At 45.0% G+C, this 25121-nt stretch overlaps 1 protein-coding gene across 4 annotated transcripts in view; it reads left to right on the top strand.

The window, feature by feature from the left end:
* Positions 1–25121, top strand: part of CPT1A (carnitine palmitoyltransferase 1A) — a 429645-nt gene that overhangs the window by 296149 nt on the left and 108375 nt on the right. For all 4 annotated transcript variants that reach the window (XM_078682885.1, XM_078682883.1, XM_078682886.1 and 1 more), the window contains exon 16: positions 16890–17042. In XM_078682885.1, the coding sequence (XP_078539011.1) occupies positions 16890–17042 (153 nt within the window). The remainder of the gene's footprint in view (positions 1–16889; positions 17043–25121) is intronic.

The following is a 25121-nucleotide window of genomic DNA, read 5'->3' as shown; positions in this document are numbered from 1 at the left end:
ACTGTAACAAGCAGGGCAGTGTAGATTGCGCCAAGATAATGAACTTTCAAGCATGTGCATTTGTCCTGTGATCCTGCCACCGCTTTAGTAGTACTTCCTGTGTCAGCAGCTGGGCCGGGACCCACAGGTCACTCCCCACGCTGCTCTCCTGCTTCGATTGTACTGGTGTTTTCGTTACTGCTGCACTGCTTCATTGTACCTGTCTCGTTGTAGCTTGCCTATTTTCCTTTTCTCTCTCCTGCTAGTTCTGTGCCCTGCTTTACCTTCTGTTCCGCCACGCCGTCCATCACCCGTTCTTTTCCCGCTCTTCCCGCCGCTGCATCCCTGTGGCCCACCCACCTGCTCACCCATTCGCCGCCCCGCTCCCGCCTCCCACCTGCTCCTCCCTCCTCACCTTATATGGAGGTCACGCAGTGGTGAAAGGAGTGACCTTTGACCCTGCTCGCAGGCAGGTCGCTCCCTACGCTGCTGTACTGCTTCGGTTGTACTGGTGTTTTCATTACTGCTGCACTGCTTGAATTGTACCTGTCTCATTGTAGCTTGCCTATTTTCCTTTTCTCCCTCCTGCTAGTTCTGTGCCCTGATTTGCCTTCTGTTCCCCCCACCGTCTGTCACCCGTTCTTTTCCCGCTCTTCCTGCCGCTGCATCCCTGCGCCCCCTGTGCTCACCCATTACCGCCCTGCTCCCGCCTCCCAGCTGCTCCTCCCTCCCTACTCCCCTTATATGGAGGCCGCACCGTAGGCGCGCCTAAGGCAAGCCCGTCCGCACCTGGACCGCTCCCAGCGCCAGAACCCCTGACCCCCGCGAACGCCACGACGCCTGTCTTCACTACGACTCCAGCACCCTCCACGCACTTAATGCTGGACGATCGCGCACCTGCTTTCTGGCGGCCCCAAAGCGCACCCAAGGACCCTTCTCCTGCCGGAACTGCAGCTTCACCAGCATCTGATCCGCCAACCCACCGTCGAGGAAAGAACCCAACTACCTCAGATGCATCATTCTCAACACCCGCTCCACCCGCAAACACGCCGTTGAACTCTGGGACCTACTCGACTCTACCGCCCCAGACGACGCCTTCCTGACGGAGACCTGGCTGAACCCCTCCTCAGCACCCGACATCACCATAGCCATCCCAGAAGGCTACAAGATCACCCGCAGGGACCGCACCAACGGAATAGGAGGAGGAATCGCCATCGTCCACAGGAACACCCTCAGAGTCTCGACCAGCACCGATGACCCCCTCAGCACAGCTGAACACCTGCACTTCCAGATTCACACCGACCCCAACACCACCCTCAGAGGAACCCTTGTCTACAGACCCCCCGGACCCTGACCACAGTTCAGCGACTCCATCACTGACTTCGTCAGCACACACGCCCTCGCCTCCACAAACTACATCTTCCTCGGGGACCTGAACTTCCACCTCGAGGGCAACAATGGCACCAACTCCACCACTCTGTTCGAAAACCTAGCCAACTTCGAATTCAGACAACTCGTCACAACACCCACCCACTCCGCCGGCCACACGCTCGACCCCATCTTCTCCTCAAGCCCCCATGTCGCCTTCAACCACACCACCGAACTCCACTGGACCGACCATCGATGCATCCACTTCACCTTCCGGAAGCCCACCACGCACCACTGCACCCAACAGATGCCTAGCCGCTGCTGGAGCAAAGTCACAGAAGACCAGCTAACCATCACCCTCGCCCAGAGCCCACCCACCAACCCCACTGACGCGGACACCGCCGCCCGCAACCTCAGACAGTGGATCGACGAATGCGCCAACACCCTCGCCCAGTTCAAGAAACCCTCCAACAGTCGCATCAGCAAGAAAGCCAGACCTCCAGGCCTCCAAGCAAACCTGCCGAAAGCTGGAGAAAAACTGGCTCCGTGAATGAACACCGGACAGCCACGCAGCCCACAAGAACGCCACCCGCCAACACCATCACCTCATCAGATCAGCCAAAAGGGCCTCCTTCAAAGACTCCCTAGACAACAACGCACACAACAGCAAAGAGCTCTTCAACATCGTGAAGGAACTCCAGCTCCAATACCAACAACATCCCACCTTTGCAAGACCTGTATGACTCGCTGGCCACCTTCTTCCATCGCAAGACTGCAGACCTCCACGACAGCTTCAACGCCACAACCGCCCCGACAACCACTGTGACCTCCGCCCCCACGACCACCATCCGCACCAACCGCATGCTCTCCTTGATCAACATTAACGACGACAACACCGTCAAGATCATGAACACCATCCACTCCAGATCTCCATCAGACTCTTGCCCACAGCACATCTTCAAAAAAGCCAGCACCACCATTGCACCCCGTCTCCGGAAAGCCATCAACATCTCCTTCGAGACAGCAACCTTCCCGGAGAGCTGGAAGCACGCCGAGATCAACGCCTTACTCAAGAAACCCAAGGCGGACCCCAAGGACCTCAAGAACTTACGGCCCATCTCCCTGCTCCCGTTCCCGGCGAAGGTCATCAAAAAGACCATCAACAAACAACTGACCCGCTACCTCGAGGAGAACAAAGCGATACAAAAGGGGATGATGGACGGAGCGTTTGAGCAAATCAAACACTCACCCCCAGTCAACTGATCTGGGTTTAATCCATCACCATTCTTTAGCTCACTCAGCCACCCCAGTTCAGACATGGACATATGTAAATCAGTTCAGACTCCTCAAGTCCTGGCTTTTCAAACCGCGGCAGCATTCCCCACCCCCCAGCACCTTGAGACCCTCACGGGTGAGTAGTGCGCTTTACAAATGCTATGATTTATTGATTAACCACAAGCTGGGTTTATGCGTGGAGTTTAAGTGGCATCATTGACTGCTTTCAGTTTGCTGCCTGATGTCCTAGATGTCATCCTTTCCACCAGATGCTGCTCCATGAAATCCATCTTTGTTGAGTAATGGGACACATTTGCAATCTGTTGTGGTGCCCTGGACACTGACCCTTTGCAGGGGAAGCTGTTGACTTCTGTTTGTTTGTTTTTTCCTTAGCAAAGCACTACTGCCTTTACGCATGAATGTTTTGCAAGACTTTTTGGTCTAAGCCCTCTCCACAGACTCTCAACTTTGGGAAGGTCCTGCTTTAGTATCTATTCTAAGGTGGAGCATCTGCAGTTAGAAGTGTACATCAGAAGAACAAGTTTCTTATTATTGGTAATGCTCTTTCTGGTGGATGGTCTGTCAATGGGCTTCAACACCTCTTCTGTGGTAGTAAGCACTATATAAATCCAATTACAATAACTGTTTATACGATTACTCTCGAATTTCAGCTGTGGTGCTTTGTGCCTTTTTCTTGTCATCCACAATTATTTCAGTCTCCAGGTTATGGTTGTTGAATACTTGTGGTCAATCTTTATAAACATCTGGTTCCTGGTGTTTATTTTGTATAAGCTGATGATTTTGTATGCTTTAGCTGTGAAATATCATTCTGATCGAATCTAGAGACTTGCCCCATATTTCGTCTCAGTAATCTTTCTGTTTTTAATGAATTTCGTTTGCCTCTGGGATAAGAAACAAAGATCTTCTGAAAGAATTCTAGAAGAAATTGGTGATGAAGGAAGCATCAAGGCCAAGAACAGAAATGTGAATATTGGTATCATATCTGTTAGTGCTACGTAGTTTAATTGCAATTGAAAGGAACCGTAGGCCTATAATGATTCTTTTCCACCTTTGGATAGATTCACTTCCAAGTCAAACCTGCTTTGACGATAGCCAAATCTGGCTCGCCAATGTATGTGTATCCCTCCCAGAACATTTGCTACAATGTCAGCTCAACTTGCCCTGGCGGTTCAATCTTTACTCAGTCTGTCTCTTGAATTTACCACAGTAGCATTGGCTTGGAAAACAGTTCTGGTAGTCACTTTACAGAAAAAACCCAATACTGATCCCACAAATCTGAGTCCTTTACTGGGAACAATTCTTGAGGGGTATTTAAACAAACAGCTTATGTCTTTCTTGGTTGACTGCGATCTTGGATCCTTCTCGGTCGATATTCCAAGTGGTGCATAGTACTGAGACCACACTTATGGCAGTGACTGACTCTGACCCTCTTTCTTTGGATGGGGTTGCTCCTGCCAAGCTTGTTTTATAAGACCTCTCTGCGGCTTTCACCACCATTTCTCATCCAGTTCTGATTAGCAGACTGCATGAGATCGGTGTCAGTGGGATTGCACTCCAGTAGTTAGCTGATTTTCTAATAAATCAGGGTATTGAAAGCGCACTACTCACCGCGAGGGTCTCAAGGTGCTGAGGGGGTAGAGGTGGGTCCGCAGATCTGTTTAGCCGAAGAGCCAGGTCTTGAGGGTCTTCCTGAAGGTGTTCAGGGAGGGGGCGCATCTGATTTCTGCTGGTAGCTCATTCCAGGTCTTGGCTGCAATGTGAGAGAAGGATCTTCCGCCTGCTCTTGCTCTGTTTACGCGCAGGGTTTCAGCCAGTGCGAGGGTGGAAGATCGGAGGTTTCTTTTGGGTATGTGGAAGTTGATTCTGTCATTGAGGTATTTGGGTCCGTTGTTGTGTAGGCATTTGTAGGTGTGAGTGAAAGTGAAAGTAATTCTTTTCTCCACGGGGAGCCAGTGGATACTTCGTAGGTATTGGCTGCTGTGTTTGTGTCAGGGGATGCCGAGGGCGAGTCTGGTGGCAGTGTTCTGTATTGTCTGGAGTTTGTGGAGTAGGAACTTGTTGCCGGCCTAGAGTGCATTTCCATAGTCCAGTCTGCTGGTGATGAGTGTGTGGGTGACTGTTTTCCTTGATTCAGGGGGGATCCACTTGAAGGTCTTGCGGAGGATGCGGATGGAGTTGAAGCAGCTGGAGGTGATGGCATTGACCTGTCAGTTCATGGTCTAAAAGATCGGACCCACATTTTTATACTGGGTATCCCTCAAATCTCTGCAGTTTCCACTCACCAAGGGAGTGCCTCAAGGCTCATCATACAGCCCAACGTTGTTTAATATATCTATGTGCCTCCCTTACGCAGTTGGTGAGAACCCATGGTTTTGAAGTTCTCTCGTACGCAGATGATACGCAGCTGATCCCTCTAGGACAGGAAACTGAAGACTCAGGTCATCACTTCCAAAACTGCATCTAAGATATCGCTGTTAGAATGGTTAAAAAAGGTCTTCAGCTTAATAGTGAGAAGACTAAGGTTGTGTTATTTGAAAAAGCTCAACAACTTTGATCGCAGGACTGGTGGCATTGAAGCTGGGCACTGTACTAGCCTTTCAGTGAAAGATTTAGGAACTTATTTTGCCACTATGCGCACCTTGAAGAAGGTTTTCCTTTGGCTCCCTTCCTCAGTCAGGAAAACGCGAATCCAGGCGCTGGTTATCAGCTGCGTGGATTATTACAGTTAAACCCTGCTGATGGCAGCCACTGGCATTCTTTTGACAAAACTGCAGGTCGTACAAAATACGGTTGTCCGATGGATCCGTAATCTCCTAGCAGGCTCACCTTCAGCTCCTATCCTAAGATCTTTGCCCTGGCTGCCAGATAGGAAGCGTATCTTTTTTGAGACCTTCTGTCTTGTCCACCAAGCCCTCCTAGGAAAATCCCATCTTTACCTGATAAGAAAACTATGACATTACTGCCAGGTAGGTACCCTTAGATCCAGTGGCATGGCGCTCCTTATTATTCCACAGGTTCAGCTCTCCCTTGTAGGAAGGAAGATCCTACTATTACACTGTTCCGAGGGCATAGAACCAATCCCAGCTGGTCTACGCAGCTGTGCAGATTTTAGTCAATTAAAGAAGCTGATGAAAACCTGGCTATTTTAGCTTAATGTCAATGGGTCCTGTTGAGGCTAGTGCCGATATACACCTTCAGGTGTGATTCGTTGTGCGCTACAAATGGATATCATCCTGCACATGGTAGTTCGCAAGACTTTCCTCTGTTTCATAGAAATCCTTACTGAATAATTAGTGCTTAGTAAAAAGAAGCCCACTTGACAGTCAATAAAAAGATTATTAAGTCATGCTTCGATAAACTGCAATGTCAGAAAAGAAACCCCAGCCAAACTGGTAATAGTACATAGATTAATGAGAAAACTAAATCACACAAACAAGTTAGTTACATTTGGTAATGGTCTTTCTCGTACCTACTGTATCTAACCATAGATCCCTTACCTTAGAATATCTCCCAGGTGCCAGCTGGATCTGGAGAATTCAGCAATAGGTAGCACTGTGCGGCTCCATGCAGACTCGATATGGGATGAAGCAGAAGCCGTATATAAGCCCCACCCCTACAGGCTGACGTCAACTTTCTGTCTTTTCTATTTTTGAACCCTCGCAACGTCAACTTTCTGTCTTTTCTATTTTTGAACCCTCGCATGCTGTCAACAGGGTGCTAAGTACTAAACTGGGACCTCTTTACTTGTTAAAAGGAGACCAGATGTTAAAAAGAGACCACTCCACAGAATAGGGAGGCGGGAGGGCAGTGAGTTTTCTGCGGTTTGCGAGTAGCATATCACTCCAGAACCCAAGGCTATCAAAAAAGTACATGTATTTACTATGTGACATATTAATATCAGGTAGTTTTGATCATTTTAGGGGATTTGTGATTTCAATTGAATGGTTGGTGAGATAGGTTGGTGGAGATTAGGTAATGTTAGATTACAGAGTTAGCTTTTAAAGAGAAGTTGTGATCCATGACATACGGCATCCATCAATTGCAGGGTTACAGTAACCAGGATTGAGGCAGACATACATGAGACTGAGAGGAGGCTATTATCAGAAATAGAAGATATGCAGAGGATATAAGGTAAGAAGAGGGTCACTCTGGAGAAAGAAAGGAGAGAATGCACTGAAAGTAGGTCAGTCAGTTTTTCATACAGGGTTTATGAGTATATTGGAGGAAAGATTTCTTAGTTAGCAAGCAGTCTTGAGAATATAGGCTGTACAGAGAAACTCATTTTACACAGTGCTTCATAACAGGACAGGGGCAGACAGCATAACATATGATTCTGGGTATATACATGTTTTAAACAAGAGCCCTAACCTATAGTGTGCCAAGCCTAGAACAGCTCTTTCAAACATAGTCTGGAGTATCCCACCCCTGGACAGGGTCTGTAAGCTGCACAAGCGGAATTGGCGCAGAAAAAGAACGTCCTACTTAAAGGTCTTCCCTCACTATTAATGTAAATAGAAGGTTTTTCCACTCAGTTACTAAAAATGTGTTATTTGGCACTGGCTGAGAGTCTCGCCAATGCCGGAACAGATTTATATCTTTTTTTGTCACCTAGTCCCGTCCAAGTGTATATTGTATGTGTGTGACTATTGTAGCATATGCTGTTTGTGAATAAATGATGGTAGGTAACTGTGCCTTCAAGGGATTTTGTTCGACACGCTCAGGTTAAATAATTATAGACAATTAATTATTTGTCAGGTCTTTATTGGTGACCGACTAGTGATTAATCTTACCACAAATGTCTCACTTCAAAATACAATATAAGATCCGGAGTTAAGCAAAAGAACGCGCGGCTTCAAAACACATGCTGCTCACGGACTTTTTTGACATCATATCATATCCTCCGTCCTGAAGATGATCTGATGGACAGATTTGCCAAGAAAGCCCGAAACGTCGACATACTCATCTATTTCCTCAGTAATTTGGTTCATATCTAGGATTTGCTTTCTGTCAAATCCCAGCGTTTATTGTTTGGAATAGGTGTTTGCACTTATGATTTGATGGGTCAGTACATGTAGATCATCAATATCCTCTATCATAGTGTTTTTGTTGTTAACCTTATGTACCCGTTTATAATTTGTTTGAATTAAATTAAATTTGTTTACGGTTTGGAAAGTACTTTCCAGTGTTGCGATATTGTTTGTCTCATTTTCTTTTCCAGATTAATTGTATTTTGAAGTGAGACATTTGTGTTTAGATTAATCACTAGTCGGTCACCAATGGGGACCTGGCAAATAATTAATTGTCTATAATTATCTAAACTGAGTGTGTCTAACAAAATCCCTTGAAGGCACAGTTACCTACCACTAATTGTTCTGCCGAAGCCTCCAGGGGCATATTGGGTTCCCACTTTCTTGTCACTGTGTATAAATGAAGCAATGTGATAAAGGCCTGAGCGTTCCGTGTTGGATAGACATGCAGCGAAAGTCCATCAAAGAAACTCCCGATGTATTTAGTCAAGAGGCCGAACAAGAAGAGATGGAGGCGTTGGCAGCTGAAGAGGAAGAGACCTTTCCCATTCAGAACTGTGATTCGGAGTTGGAGAACAAACTCAAATCCCGCGACATTCCATCTGGGCAGGGTGCAGTGAGTAACAAAGCCCCTTTATCCACGAATCCCATTCCAATCAAGCCAAAGGCTTCTGGGCCACCACTGCCTTCAGGCCATAGTAAGCACAGAGACTCTTGATTCCAACGTCCAACTTTCCGGCTCTGCACCGAAAAAGAAAGTCAAGCCTTCCAGGTCGGGCTCAACCCAAGATGATATCCCCTCCATGCCAAAACATTTGGCATCGAAAGATTAAAAAAGACAAATCCAGCTGAGTTTATAATACCACTGAAGAAAAAAAAGGACATAGCGACTAGTCCTATTCATATTCCTCCAACCACTCAACACTCTCCGCCACTACATGTTATGCCACCATCAGACCCATTACACCTCCAGGGTCTCCAGACATAGATCCAGATATAGCTGATAATGAAGACCATGAGTATCAGCTACATGACCCCTGGGATGACTATAACATTGATCCACCGAGAGACACAGATCCATATCTGTATCCTACCAAACCTTCCCCTACTGAGGATGATAACAAGAGTTATTTGCCTGAGCAGCCACTTACCATGGGTCACTTTACATAAAGAAGACACCGAAGAATATTTCCTTTTTGAAACTTTAGGAAATACACACAAAACATTTCAGCCTTAGCCCATGTTAAAGGGCATGATGAGACATGCTGACGAGATCTTTAAAGATCCTGTTAGGTCAGGTATCCTCACACCTGGAGTAGATGAAGAAAAATACAAAGCTCCTCCATTCACCCTGTATTTATTAAGGGTCAGTTGCCTTTGGATTCCTTGGTAGTTTCATACGCACGTAAAAGAACAAATTAGCAAAGCTCAGGAGAACCATCTCCTCCTGATAAAGAGTCAAAGTTAATAGATGCCTCTGGAAAGAGAGTAGCTGCTCAACCAGCCAATCATTGGCGAACAGCCAACACTCAAGCGCTGTTAGCTAGGTATGATAAGACACATTGGGATGAAATGGAAGAATTATTATGATATCTTCCAGAAGAACGCAAGAAAAAAGGACAAGCTATAGTGCAAGAAGGCAAGCATTTTTCTAATTAATCCATTAAATGTGCCAGAGATAGTGCAGATACTGCAGCTAGAGGTCTCAATACCGGCATTTTACTAAGGAGGTATGCATGGCTCAAAATTTCGTTTTAAATCAGAGGTTCAACAGACTATTCTTAATGCACCATTTGAAAAAGAACACCTTTTTAGACCTCAGATAGACCAATGGTTAGAAAAGATGAAAAAGGACACAGAAGCCCCGAAATCAATACGTGCTCTTCACTCTCCGTCAAATAGAGGTTCCTTTTGTCGCTCCTTCTACAGAACGGGCTCCAAAAATACCACAGATGCCTCCACATCTTCATAAAAAACTCAGGCACAGTCTTCTTCCTCTAGAGGATTTTATAGAGGTGGATACAGAGGTCACAACTTCAAAGGCAGAGGTAGAGGTACACCATCACGTACCCAACCCGTAATAACAAACAGTGACATGATATCTGCTCCACTCCGAACATTCATCAGTTTCTACCCATTTGGTAGTCAATACCAACAGACAAATGGGTGTTGGATATTATCCAACACGGTTACTACCTGGAGCTTACTAATAACCCTCCCAACATCCCCCGTCATGTTCACAAACTGTCTTTAGAGCACAAATATTTACTCAGACAAGGAGTACAAGCTCTTCTAACAGAGCTATAGAACTCGTCCCTCGACCGCTCCTCATTGACAGTAGCCACGTCATGGCTGTTGATCTGGGGTTGGCATTTCCTATATTCATTCCCCCTGTCAGTTTATGATTATGCAATGCTGCTGTGACCCGTGATTTACATCAGGTTATATTTGCAGTGATTCCAACCTTATTTCCCCTAGTGTGAATGTTATGGATTGTTGATAATATTGTTGGAATGGAGAATATCTTATTATCCTTTTTAGTGAAACATTATTATCAGACTTTTCTGTGGAGATCTAGCTGTTAACCTCTCTCTGCCCCCTTGGTTGAGGTCAGTCCTCTCATGACACATTGACTTGTGCTTCCCCTTGGTCCTCTCTCTTCCCACACACTCCACTGTCAGCTGTCCCAGAAGAAGACTGTCACTAGTGTCAACTTTTCCTTGAGTCGAGAAGTGGGATGGTAAGGCCTGCTCCTCACTTCTACATGGCTAACTGCTTTAACACTACCCCTCTGCCTACTGTCTCCAGCTACCTCCTCCTGACTTCTGCCTGGGAAGTAGTCCTGGGAGCAATAATTTTGGTGAGCTTAGGTCCCACAATCCAAATTACATGACGAGTGAAGAGGCCCTTTGTTTTCGAGGGTCTTCTATATGATTTGACTTGACAGCGCAGTTGTTGCCAGATTGTTATTTGAGCATTACTATAGAGGGACTTAAGCTCCGCCCATATGTTGGGAGCCAGGAGTGCATGTTTTAATTGGGCAGATGTGTGCTTCCACTGAAAAGATAGTGCAGCTGTCACCATACAATTATGTCACCATTATTGGAGAGGGGATTTGGCTCCGCCCACATGTTGGGAGCTAGAAGTACATGTTTTGATTGGGCAGAAATTTATTCCACAGAAAAAAGTGTTTGCCCTCTACACAGCTTTGATTATTTAGTTCATCCAGATACCAGAGTTTGAACTTTTAGGGGCACACACATTCCACTGTAATGTTGTTAAAAGTGTTTTATATAACTGGATAATTGATGTTGTTTTTCTCTGGCAGCAACACAGATGGGAGGAAGGCATTCCTTGGAATATAGCTTGTCCAAACAGAAAAAAGGGGCTGCACAGATTACATTTTTTTATCAGAAGCTTGCCCGTCTGGCAACAGGATTGATATGCAAGGTGGCTAGGGGAGAGGACCTCTCCACAACCTTGAATTCTATCGCGGTCACTAAAGCACGTCTGTCTGACTTTAATGCTGAAAAGACAGCAGGGAAGTGCTTGGCCATAAGTCTGGACTGCTATGAATTCAATGAGAATGTTGGTCGATTATTGGCAGTTAGGGCTAGGCAACAGGTCGCGTCAGGTCATATTGAACAGGTCAAGAATATGAGTGGGACTGTAGTTACAGATCCCGGGGATATCAGAGAGGCCTTTAGGGAGTTTTATGAGGATTTATATAGCTCATCTCCTTCTACTACTCCTTTAGAGAATGATGAACTGAGGGAATTTATCCCGAGAGGAAAGGTCTCCCAGGAGGAGTGTTTACAATTGAGAAGGATATCTCACAGGAGGAGGTATATTGTGCACTTCAAGCCCTACCTGCGGGTAAGGCAACGGGTACCGATTGTATCCCTATAGAGTTTTATAAGTTTTTTTTAGAGAGACTTGCCAGGCTCTGCTAGGCTAATTTAAGGAGGTCAGGGAAGGAGCTCTACCACCCTGCTCCTGAGGCACTGCCAATATTGTCGTCTTCTTAAAGAAGGGCAAAGATCCTATCAGTCTGGGTTCATATAGACCCATTACGCTGCTCAACAGTGATGCTGAACTATTCTCAAAGATCTTTGCCGCTCGGCTGAATTCTGTGATGCATCAACTAGTTTCAGTATGGCAGCATGGTTTTGTACAGGGGAGGGGGATGTAAGAGCATGTCGGAAGGGTAATTTCACTCTTTGAACGCTACCAAATTCCTTACAAATCCTATGGGGGGTCGCCTTCTTGGATGCTGAGAAGGCGTTCGATCGTTTGGCATGGAACTATCTATGGAAGGTTTCGGAGGCCAATGGCTTTAGGGATTAATTTGTGAATGCGTTATGGGTCTTGTACATCAACCCAATTGCACAACTAAGAATAATGAGGGAGGAATCGTAGGCTTTTTCAATCGGTAGGGGTACAAGGCAGGGTTGCCCGTCTTCCCCCTTGTTATTCGCACTATATATAGACCCCTTTCTTAGATGGCTGGAGGCCTCAGCAGACATCATTCCTGTAAATCTACAAGGTTGGGACACTAAGCTCCGGGTGTATGACAACGACGTGATAATTAAAATATATGATTTTTTGCTATATATTGCCTGGTATTGTTGTTTTCCATTGTATGTTTTACCCTGTCCCAGGAATTGAATGCAATCACAGGGAGTCCTTGATACTTGCAAGTCGTATGCCGACGACGTAGCCATAATTACTTCTGACCCCAACGGAGCAATGCACGCTGTGGAAAGCATTGCAGAAGGCTTCGGGACTCACTCTGGCTTTTTGCTGAATAGAGCTAAAACACAGATCTTGATAAATAGATTAGTTACGGCCTCGGATACTCAGATTGTTGAGAAAGTGATTCATCTAGGGGTATGCATAACAGCTGAGGTTGAGAATATTGTAGAGCTAAACATAGCTCCTGTTAGATCTGGGGGTCTCTAGTTGGCAGAGGTAGGTACCAATGCCCAAATAGGGACCCTTGCTTCTAGTCAGGGTAAGGGGGATACACTCTTTAGATAACCCCTGCTCACCCCCTTGGTAGCTTGGCAAGGGCAGGCAGGCTTATCAAAGGCAATGTGTAAAGTATTTGTACCAACACTCACAGTAACACAGTGAAAACACCACAAATGGACTTCACACCAGTTTAGAAAAATAAAGTATCTGTATCTAAACTACACAAGACCAAAGCGACAAAAATCCAACATACACAGTTCAAGAATATGATTTTAAAAGAGTTCTAGGGTTTGTGTCAAAATAATCCATAGTTGCGTCACGTTTAGCCCAAAGTATTCCGGTTCGCAGGTTCGGTAGGAAGCATCTCGCACAGGCACGATACGACTATCTTCGGGACGGCGACGATCTCCGGTGTGGCGGCGGTGCAGCGTCGATCTTCTCCCCTCGCGGCCCCTCGATGCGATGGCTCTGCGACGATATTCGCAGCGACGTGATGCCGTCCACAAGCAAGCAGTGCGGCGATCTCACCCAGCGACAACAGGCTCTGTGACGATACACGCAGCAACAGGACACTTCCCGCACTGGGGCGATGCGTTCCGCAAGCGAACGATGCGTCGGTTCTTGCAGCGGCAACAGGCACTGCGACGATCTCGATCTTCTCGCGGAGGCGGGAATTTCCTCTCACTGTCGGGGATGCGCTCCGCAAACGAGTAATGTGTGGAAAATTTGCAGATTGTCTTGGTTTCTCCTTGTCCAGCTTCCCAAACAACAGGTACAACTTCCAGAGGCACCACAACTGGACCAAGCACTCTAGGACAGAACTCTCTCAGTAGAGTTCAGGGGGGTAGCTGGGGGTGAAGTCCTTTTGTTCCTGGGACTTCTTAACAGGGAGCCAGCTCTACTCAGGCCCTTGGAGATCTCTTCAAGCAAGGGGACACAGCACAAAGCAAAGTCCTTCCCCTCTCCTTGGCAGCAAAGCAACTGCAGGTCAGCCCACAAGTACACAGCAGGACAGTCCTTCCTCTTCAGTCTTCCCGCTTTCTCCTTGGCAGAGGTTCCTTCTTGATTCCAGGATGATCTAATGTCTTGGGATCAGGGTCCCAATATTTATACCCCAAAATCCTTTGTCCTCTGAGGGCAGAGGAGCCTTTGCCCAGTCCAAACCAGTCCAAACCAGTTCTGCAGCACTCTGTTGACATGACTCCTTCTTTCCTTTCACAGTGCAGGGCAGAAACATTAGACGCCCCACAGGAAGTGGAGCCAGCATTGTGGAGGTAAAAGCACAGCCCTGGAGTACATTGTTGACCTGATTCCTTCTCTCCTTTCACAGCCAGCACTGTGGGGGGCAGGCACAGTCCTATTCAGGTCCCAGGTGCAACTCCTCCCTCCCATCTAGATGCAGATCTCTCTATTCACCACTTGGCGGACTCATTCTGTCTCTTTGAATCCTCCAGCCCTGTCACTCATTAACTAGACAGTCAATTCACAAACAGCCAAAGGCACACAGAAAGGTTAGGCAAGAGAACAGCCACTTTCTAAAAGTGCTGTTCTCAAACACAGGATGGGTTATTAAATTCTGATTTCAGGGATACCAGACTTCAATTCCCTATCTTGCTCCTATGGGAAGATATGCAGCTAAACATTATACACCGCATTCCCCATTATAGCCTATGGGCAAGATAGCCCTTTTCAATTGTGAAAAATGGAAATGGCTGTAATTTTGTACCAAAGCATGTCACCTACACTAGTACCTGCTCTACCTTTCACATACACTGCACCCTCCCCAGGGGGGTACCTAGGGCCTTCCATAGGTGTGTACAGAAAGGGAAGGGTTAGGCCTGGCCAGTGGGGACACTGGTCAGGTCAGCATGGCAGTTAGCAACTGCACACAGGGACTGTGGTGACAGGCCTGAGAGACCATTTTTGGTTCCACTCATATGGGTGGCACAAACAGTGCTGCAGGCCCATTAGTAACATTTGAATCACCAGCCCTGGCACACTCAACGCACTTTACTAGGGACTTCCTGGTAACACAAATATGCCAATCATGGATAACCAATCACAATTCATACAGCGAGCATATGCACTGTAGCACTGATCAGCAGTGGTAAAGTTCCCAGAGTCATATTGCCAACAACCACAGGTCAGGAAAAATAAAGGAGGAAGAAGCATAAATTTGGGAATAACCCTGCAAAAAGGGCCATTTCCAACAGCTCCCATAATGGTGAAAAGTAAAAATGACCTCCAGCGATGGGACAATCTGAAGCCATCAATAATGGGGAATTGCAATATCATCAAAATGATGATTTTGCTAAAATTGTTATATATCTTTCACACAATCCCCCTGGAAATACACAATTTCTGGTTTCATCAAATTGAAAGGGAGGTAGCGAGATTTATCTGGTCTTATGGCAAAACAAGGAGAGAACGCATTTCTATCCCTCCCAAGGGAGAGAGGGGGATGGGGACTCCCACTTTTTAAGCTATATTACTTAGCTACAGTCTTGCAATATTATGGGCCTCTCCTCGGTGTCAAGGCTATGGAGGAAAACAAACCTAGCTACGTCGCCTCAATATTTGAAAGCTTTATCGGCACACAGGTTAATGGCTGTCTCTTTAAAAATGTTGAAGCCAGTTACTTTAAAGGGTTTAATTACTGCCTTTCTTTCGTAACTGGGCTGGCGTAAGGAAAACATTAGGTTTAACAGGTATATCCCCTTGATATGGAACGAGCAGCTCTCGATGGCTCTACAGGATGAGTGTTTGGCAAGGTGGGGGAAGAGGTGGCCAATATAGGATTGGGGATCTCTTGGCAGGGGGTTACATAGATCCCTTTGATATAATCCGGGAAAGATTTAGCATTGACCTCCGGGACTTTTTAAAATTCTTGCATTTAAGGGATTTCCTTCTTAAAAAGCTGGCGGTGCTGCAGGTTTTGGGCAGGTGGCGTTAATCCAATTGCTTATTCGCAGCTCGGGTTCCTCAATTTCACAACTTTATAGCTGCCTGCTGGAAGTGCTGCCAGATGATCTAGATAAGCACAAGCGAAGATGGCAGGATAAACTAGGGGCTTTGGATTCTTGTTTCCTTAACCCCTTCCTCGCGGGGCTAATTCCCCCGTGGTGCGGGGAGGAGGGGGTCCGTGCGCGGTGCTCGTGACGAGCTGAGCTCGTCATGCTGCACAGTGGAGTTGTGCTCATGACGAGCTGAGCTCGTCATGACTCTGCCCACTCAATGGAACTCCCCGCACAGTAGGGGAATTAGCCCCGCGTGGGCGTTCCACTGCTGGTCATGAGCACAGGTCCACTGTGCCTCATGACGAGCGGAGCTGAGCTCCTCATGAGCGTCAAAGGGGTTAAGTCTATTTGACCTTTGTATCACGCCTGCGAAAATTGCAAAATGGGGAGGAGTGGAGGGAATCCACTGTTTTAGGTGTAAGGCACATGCTGCGGATATAATACACATTTTCTCCAGCTGCCCCTGCATCGAGTCACTTGGTCGAGAAATATCTGCTTTTTTACAGCTTGTTTTAACAGAGGATGTGCCTCTGTCACCTCATCTTATGTTATTGGGGGTCAATGAATTAATAGGGAGAAAGAAAGAAAAGCTTATTTTTATTGTGATGGCAGTCTTTAGACTTTGTGTTGCCTCTGCCTGGCTAGCTTCGCAACCTCTTACTTTTCAACAGTGGAAAGGCCGATTTTTGCACATTTATAATCTAGAAAAAGCACTTTGAGCGAAGAGGTAGAAAGGGTAGGGCAAATCGGAAAAAGATTTGGGACCTGTTTACACCTTGGGTTACTCCATTCACACAGGCAGAATTAAATGTATGGTAATAACTATCTAGTATAAGGGCTATGTGATGAAATGCTGTTGTATCCTTTGCCTTTTATCCTTCTATTGTATATAGCTATGTTTACTTGAAGAGTCAAAGGTAACTGCTTTAACCTCTAGATTTATTTATTGCCTCTATAAAGTCCTCATTATTTCAAAGTCTCTAGCTTTTGGTATATGGTTTTAGCTGATAATGGTTTTTATCTGTTATATACCGACTCGTATTTATAAGCACCGTGATTTATGGTAAAATAAAAATATAATATAAAAAAAAAAAAAAGGAAATATTGACCGTGGAGAATTCAAGACATCGACAGTCACAGTTGCCTTTTCCAATGATTACATCTTTCAGAAGTGAGGTAAATAATGTAATGTACAAAACATAAAACGTATTTCTTTTTTTATTTTTAGGACGAAAAGAGGTTGAAATTGTTCAAGATTGCGTCCGAGAAACACCAGCACATGTATCGACTTGCCATGACTGGTGCAGGCATCGACCGCCACCTCTTCTGTCTTTATGTGGTGTCCAAATATCTTGGAGTGGACTCTCCATTCCTCAAAGAAGTAAGTTATTTCCTGGAAAGTGCACCTTCAACTGACTTATCTTCTAGATGCATAAAATCGACAATGCAGTGATTAATAATTACCGTTTGCACTTTGCTCTGGTTAATCTTTAGAGCAAGTTACTGCGAGGCCCTGGTTGTTAAACTACAGATAGAATTCTTGTCAATTCCATATTTCCTACGAAACGTTTTGTTATCTGATGAATAATGGGTGGAAGTTAGCCTCACCCCCCATATAGATTGTTATCAGCATTACACGTCTCCCAGTTGTACCTGGGTAACATCGGCTACAGTGGCCTGCATGACGACATCCATTTTTATTGAACTGACTAAGTAACAACATAATAAAGTTATTATGTTGTGATAATAATAAAGTTTTCCTTCCCGTTTGTGCAATACTGTCACCACCCAGTTGTGGCACTGGATATTCATTATACCGTGTGCATTTCAATACATCGTGACATTGTTATGTTATAACATATATACAGTGTGTCGCATAAGTCTCAGGAGTATGTTTTCCTTTTAAGAACTTTTATTATAATATTTATGGTTTTGGAAATATGATGAGACTTGGATTGGTGGACTGTAATTGTTACATAAGCCTGCTTTTTTCTTTTACAACTTCACACTGAAAATAAATTAGCATTTCGTCTGTATGTATATTAAATGTTTTATATTGTAACTTTTATGGTTCTATGGAACCGAAATAAAGGAAACATGATGATGATGATGATGAGTCTCAGGAGTATTTCCAACAATCTCGAATTTCAGGTCATCCACCTTCTCGTGAGTATTGTGTCTAGGCACAAAAAGGCTAATGTTAGCCAATGGGCAGGAGTGGAGTATCATTTTCCTTACTCCTATGATCTGCATTCAGTTTCCATTGGCCGAATTTGGCACATATTTAGAAATGCATTTAAAATATAATGTCAAATACTTTTTTTGAATGATGATATTCAAGACCCTAAAGCACAGCACGATATATGGACTGAATGGGGCTCACATTGTGATTTATTTGTAGTCCAGATGAGAAGACCTCTCAAAATGCCTGTGCAGTTTCTAAATTTGTGATTGTGAAACTGCAAGGTAGTGACATCCATTTTGACAACCTTATTCCTGTAAGCGCTGCTTGGTGAATTGCCCCTTGCTAGCAGTATTTCTCAGGTTTCAATTCATCTCTCTCATGCACTGTAAACTATAGAATGGTGTCCATTAATGCTTTGAGCTGAATGAATGAATGAATACGCACTTATATAGCGTATGGCTAACCATAGGGCATCCCAGCGCATTGAGCTGTCCTCGACATTAGGTAGTAGTCATAGTAGTTTCTCTTTGGCGTGTAGTAAAAAAGGCATCATGCTTTTCTTCCATATAGTTTGTTCCTGGTAATGGTATTTTTAGTCTTGAGTTTGAATCGTGCCTCTTGGAGTGGCTACGCGGATGAGGTCAGGCTTAAATTCAGGGGAAATAAATCACTGCATATTCACACTACATGCAGTGCTTCGAATGGTCATTAAATGGAGAAAAAAACCTGAGCATTAGAAGTTACATTTTTTATTGGAATAAAATCTCAGTGCAAAGATTTGCCTGAACCCTGTCAGAAAGTATGGTTTTACTGTGCAAATCTTTTTCTCTTTATGCAATGTAACATCTGTTTGCTCTAAGAGCTAAAGTTAGGTTTTATGCAGTCACCTTCATGATAAACAGGTTTCAGTCATTATTCAACAGGTTGTCAGGAAACGTGCCTGCATAAATCTTACTTAATAATTTTTTTGAGGGTTATCACACATATTTTTATTACGATCCTGTCAGTAACGAGATGGTTTAAGACAGATTTATTCTCGAAGGCACGCGGTCTGCAACGAAGAAAATAATTACTGTCTTCCAAAAAGTCAAACTATAAACTTCAAGCAACAAAACAACAAAAATATGGAAACAATCCATCTGTAGTATTCGGAGAGCTGGTAAGGTCTCAGTTCAGTCACAGCTCGTATTCGATTTGATTCCCTCTCCGGGCCTGTTCTATAGAGATACGAATAACATATTTTACTTAGATTATTTGCGGTCTCGTTGTTGCCTCAAAATATCTTCTTTACATTAAGGCTTCATCACATAATGACTTTGCTCTTTGACTCTCTGTTAGAGGGTTATGGCCAGCAGTATACCATCGTTAAGATGCGCAATTTGAAATCATAACATCTCTGTCAAGTGTGAGACGTTATTTACTTTCTCCTTTGGAACAACTTGCAATTTTAAAATGTATGTAGTACTACTAAAAAAAAGGGTAAATATTACTAATTTGACGCCAGTATTGAGCCGATAAGGAATATTTTGAAGTTGGTTATGGTTTGAAGAGCCTGATTGGCAAAATAAATATTCAGTAATTGGATTTCTTTGCACAGAAGAAATATTGTTATCCTTAAGCTTTATTTGTGAAGTTGCATTCGTTGTTTCTTAAATATGTGGCAACGTTTGCCGAGATATAATTACCCATGTTCCATTTTTATTAATTTAGACCTCAGAGATCAGCAAATTGAGATAAATAGATGAATCGTGTAATTTTTGACAACATTTCTACTATATACATGTTAATAAAAATGTCCTGTTAAAATACAGGTAAAAAAGATTTTACAAATGTATACATATTATAGCAAACAATTTGGCGGAGATTTCAAGAAGGCAATCAAATCTTAGGGGTAGAGAGATTATACCTAAAAGGGGCAGGTTTTAAGAAACGATTCCTTCATCGACCTCCTCTTTATTCGAACAGAAATTTAAAAAAACGTGGATTAAGTCCTGGACTATTAAGTTTATCACAGACTCCTGTGCTTTCAGCTGAATCGCTCCAGCTCTTTGTATAGGGCTTTAAAGGTAATGTCCCTATTCGGAACATGATAATGCACCTCCAGATACTATGTTCTAAAGTGTTTGTCACGTACGTTTGATGGATCTTAAACTCAAGAGTGGACACCAAAGATTTAAAATGGGATAATTGGGGGCAATGTGCCCTATCAAGATCAAAGCTTGATCGAGTTGTCATATTTCTTAGAAATAGCTTCAAGTGTGCTGGAGACCAGGTTTGTAGGATACTTTCGGTACATTGACAGTATTCTAAGGCTGCCTGAAAATTTCTATTAAAAGTGTATGATTTTTTACTGGCCCAAGGTTTTGTATTTTAGGAAGTCCCTTAAGGAGCCCTCTTCCGCATACAAAAGCTTAAATCCCCTTCTAATTATGTTGGCCTAGGCCGTTGAAAATGCACTAACAATTGAAAGCTCTATGCGAAGGATCTGAATGGCTTGGCTTAGTAGCATTATTTTGCATAGTAGTTTACCTTCGCATATATTCAGAATGTTCCATCTATCGGTGGGAATATATTCTGTGGCATAAATTAGTGTAGGGGGGATTTTTGCACAGTAGATTTCGAGGAGAGAATGAAAATGCATCTTACCAGAAGAGCCATAAAGTCTCTTAAGGGCGTTAATACGTGCTGCTGCTTTTTGATCCATATGCTGTAAATGGCAATGAACTTGAAGGGATTGTGTGAAATCTCGCCCTAGGTAGGTGTACACTTATGCCACCTCAATTGATGTACCATCTAATTTCCAGTCAGATTGGGTATAATGTTTAATTCTCCTAAATGGGACTACCTTTGTTTTGGAGATGTTTACTTTTAGAAAGTTATCTTCTGAATACTTAGCAAGGGCATCTATTCTACGCTGTAAACCAAACGAAACGGAGTGAGGTTGAAAAGTACCACATCATCGGCATACATCAGCACGTATACATTTACGGAAGCTACCTTTGGAGGGAAATTCTTTACTTTTAAAAAGCTCTCAGTAAGTCGCTTTGAAACAGCGAAAATATGAGCGGGCTAATAGGCAAACCTGCTTTAAACCATTTAAGGTGGATATTGTATGGGTCAAACCTTTTTCTCCTCCCATCTGGACTTTGCACCATGTTGAGTTGTAGAGGGTGACAATCACCCTCAGTTCATCAGGAATCCCCATTATCATTAATTTGCTCCACAGGGTGGCTCTGTCAGTCCTGTCGAATGCTGTAGAGATATCGACTTCAGTTTGAAACATCAGAATTATATCCCTAGAGGAAGCCCAGTCTTTCAGGTGATTGAGGATACTTGCTGCAAAGTTTTTCCCTGTGGTATCCAAAAGTGCAATTTGGCAATAATTCTCAGGATTAGGACGAAAACCTTTTTTTAGTATCGGGATGACAATACTTCCTGTCCATGAGTTGGGAATTTGGCGATGAGAGAAAAGGGTTGCTAAAAACTTGCTCCATTATGCTGGATTACTTTGAAGTATTTTACTTTAATCATATCTGGGCCCATAGCCTTCTTGATATATTGTTTTTCTGAGGGAGATGGTAACAGCTGTTCAGATTTGTAGGAAGGCCTCAGATTGCAGATTTCACTGCTGTTAAAACTAACTGGATTGATTTTATAGAGGTCGAGGAGACAACTTTCCCAGTAATTCTGTTAGACCGGAGTGACCTTTAGCAATTCATGGATTCCGATTCTTTTGTGATGAGGTGCCACAATTGTTCGCCATTTTTTTTAATTGCTGCCATATGTAAATCCATCCAGAAGTGGGCTCACTTGCCATATCCGCGTCGGAATTTCACAATGTCATCGAGAAGTTTGTGCCATTTACTAGTAGTTTCACTAGTCCTCACATTACAATATTGGCCCGCTATGCTATGTTTATGAGTTGTACCCGTCCTGGGCACATCAGAAATGTCATTCATTCTTTTCACTGATCACGCACTTAGCCAACTTAAGATGGTACCGGTAACCACCCACAGAACGGGGTGATTACTACTCCGGAGTCCGTTTTCGTTGTTCTTAGCGAGCTCTGAAGTATAGGAAGGATCAGTACCCCACACACTCGTAGAGCCACAGACTTTGGTTTATCGTTGCAAAGCACTGGTGTCAAGGTGAGCCCCGAGTGTGTAATGTGTGTATTGTATCCCAAATATTACACTGGAAGCTGTAATGGGGAAGCACAAGTATTTATTTGGGCTCAGCAGGAGAGCGCCGGGCGCCCGGTGCTCTCCGACAATTATCCTCTCTATCGCACTCTCTCGCGCGCTTTTCCCGACACCTAAAATGCCGCTCTAACAACTAGAGCGCAACTCTACATATCTCCCCCTTTTTACAATATTAACAGAAACAACAGTCTTAAGCACGGCATATTATCTTCCTTCTCCTAGCTCAAAGTCTCGAAATCTGGTAGGCCCCACCACCGCTCTCCTTGTTCTTGTGCGCCTTACCAGAGTGATGGATTCCCCTCTGGGAGTGTTCTCAGCTAGTTTCTCCTCCTTGTCGCCATTTGCACTGTCCTCATTTCCACAAGGGCTTTCTCTCCTCGGGGTTTCACTCTCCATTCCCAAACTCCCCATTGTTCACTCCTGCTCCGTCATCCGCTTCTCTCTCTTGGATTGTCTCCTCACCCTCAGGTGGCGCTTGGCTTTCGGCTGTTCTCTAGCTTTCTTTATTATACCATTTAAGAATCTTGTTACATTTGGCCATGCGGTCTTGGCGATGCAGGTACTGGCGCCCGCATGACCACTCGATGTAAGAACTCTGACCAGGGGTTTGTGATCAGTCTTGAGCTGGAACCTCGTGCCCCATAGGAATTGGCAGAACTTCCCCATGGCCCACACTACCGCCAGCATCTCCTTCTCTATCACACTGAATTTCTGTTCTGTTGGGGATAGGGACCTTGATGCAAAACTGAGCGTCTCCATTGTTCCATCTTTCCTCTCCTGCATAAGGACTGCTCCCAATCCCTTCTCGCTGGCGTCAACACTGACCACCCCTGGGGGTCGTATCCTTGCAGAGGTATCACCTTGCTGATGTCGTCTTTTATGGTGTCAAATTCCTTTTGTGTCTCCTCTGTCCATGTGAACACTGTTTTGTCCCTTATGAGTTGTCTTAGGTGGTGGGTTTTGGTGGCAAAGTGTTGCACGAATTTGCTGTAGTATTCAGCCATCCCTAAGAAGGATCTCACTTCTTCTTTGTTGTTCAGTGCCGGGCGTCACAAATCGCTTTCACATTGGCCCGTTTGGGCGTGATGCCTTGTTCTCCAATCTCATGCCCCAGGTAGGTGACAGAGTTCATTCCGAACTGGCACTTCTCTCACTCAGCTGTAAGGCCATTGCTTTCCAGAACTCAAAGTACTGTGTCTAGCTTCTTGTCGTGGTCCTTTAGATCCTTTCCCATCACCAATATATCATCCTGGAAGTATTGCACTCCTTCGAGGTCTTTAAACAATCGGTGCATTAGTTTCTGAAATACCGCTGCCGCCGATACGAGATCGAAGGGCATGCGGCGGAACTGGTAGCACCCGAAGGGTGTTATGAACGACGTCAGCTTCCTACTCGCTGGATGCACATCTATCTGATGGTATGCCAAAGTGAGATCGATAGTGGAGAACCACCTTACCCCCTTTGTCTTCGCCAACATCTCTTCAATGCGTGGTAGCGGGAATTTCTCCACAACGATGCATTTGCTCAGCTCGTGCAGATCCACACAGAGGCGAACCAGACCATTGGGTTTCACGTCGTTACAACGCATGCTTTTACAACGCATGCCTTTACGACGCAAGTTTTACAACGCAGGTCGTTACAACGACTTGCGTTGGGGGCGCTGGATAGTGAATAGTTTAATTTACTATTCCAACTCCAGTCCCCGTGGATAGTAGGGAAGGTGTTGGATAGTAAATTAAAACTATTCCCTATCCTAGAGCGCCCCCCAGCGCAAGTCGTTGTAAAAGTTGCGTTGTAATGGTTGCGTCGTAAGGGTACTTCGTTGTAAAAGTTGCGTTGTAAACGCTGTTCCCCATGGCTACCACCAGGGGTGCCAACCACTCTGAGATGTTTATGGGTTTGATGATTCTATTCTCTTCCAGTCTGTGCAGCTCCTGTTGTACTGCTTCTCTGACCCCTATGGGTATGTTCCTTACTTTGTGGGACACCGGTGTGGAGTTCTCCTTGAGGGCTATCCGATGCACACATTTCTCCAATTTACCGACCTTCCCGCCGAAAACCTTGGGGAATTCGCTCTTCATCCTCCCAAAGTCCGGTAATCGCTCCGTGCTTGTCATTAGTACCTGCGTGGCACCTCCTGGATCCAATTGTATACCTGGGTCGCCCTGATCCATCCACCCTAGTACTGAGGGGCCCTTCTCCAAGACCTACAACTTGCACTCCGCACTCCGGCCTTTAACTCAAAGGTCAAGACTCTGTATCCAACCATCAGAATGGGTTCTCCAGTGTACGTGACTGGCCTTATGTCCGGGGGTTCTAGACTTGGTCCTATGCTGGGTCTGAATTGCTCATTCCATACTGTCCTTTGGACGATGGTGCACTGGGACCCCGAGTCTGCAACCATTCTAATAGGTACTCCTCCAATCACCATCTCACATTGTGGTTTGCGGGAGCGTCTGCAGTCAATGCCCAGTACCTGACCTTCCACACACAGTACGTTGTCCTCTTCGACCTGTTCTTGGTCCACTCCTTCCTCCGGATCTGGCTCCACATACTTCACCGTGGGCCTTCTCACCTTGCTGCAGCACACCTTTTCTTAGTGTCCTACTATACCTCAGAACATGCATTTCGCTTGGAACACCGGACAACGTTTGTCGTGGGCTGCATGGGTCAGGCTTCCACACTGGTAGCATGCGTTCGTGCTTTCTCTGTTCGGCCTTCTCTGCTGCGTGGGCTTCCCTGACCATCTGCTCGGTACCTTGCTTTCCGCTGCTAGGGGTTTGTTCCTTCCTGTCGTTTCGGCATCATCTATTTTATTAACCACGGCCCTCGGGGTGGATTCTCTCTTTGCCGCATCCGCGCATCTCTTGGACAGCTCTGACTTTTTCACCATGGCGATTACTTCCTTAAATGTGGCGTCTCCATTCACCCACAGTTTGTCCTGGACAGCCTTATTTCTAGTGTGCATAACTATCTGGTCCTTTATGAATTCATCATGCAGCACGCCAAATTTGCACGTTATCGCCAATTTCTTAAACGCAGCCACATAGTCATCTATTGATTCGCCCACCTC

This window comes from Lissotriton helveticus, chromosome 3_1, assembly GCF_964261635.1.
Source record: "Lissotriton helveticus chromosome 3_1, aLisHel1.1, whole genome shotgun sequence".
NCBI classification, from domain to species: domain Eukaryota; kingdom Metazoa; phylum Chordata; class Amphibia; order Caudata; family Salamandridae; genus Lissotriton; species Lissotriton helveticus.
Note: the sequence above shows the minus strand (reverse complement) of the source record. Positions and strands in the feature narration are given on the sequence as shown.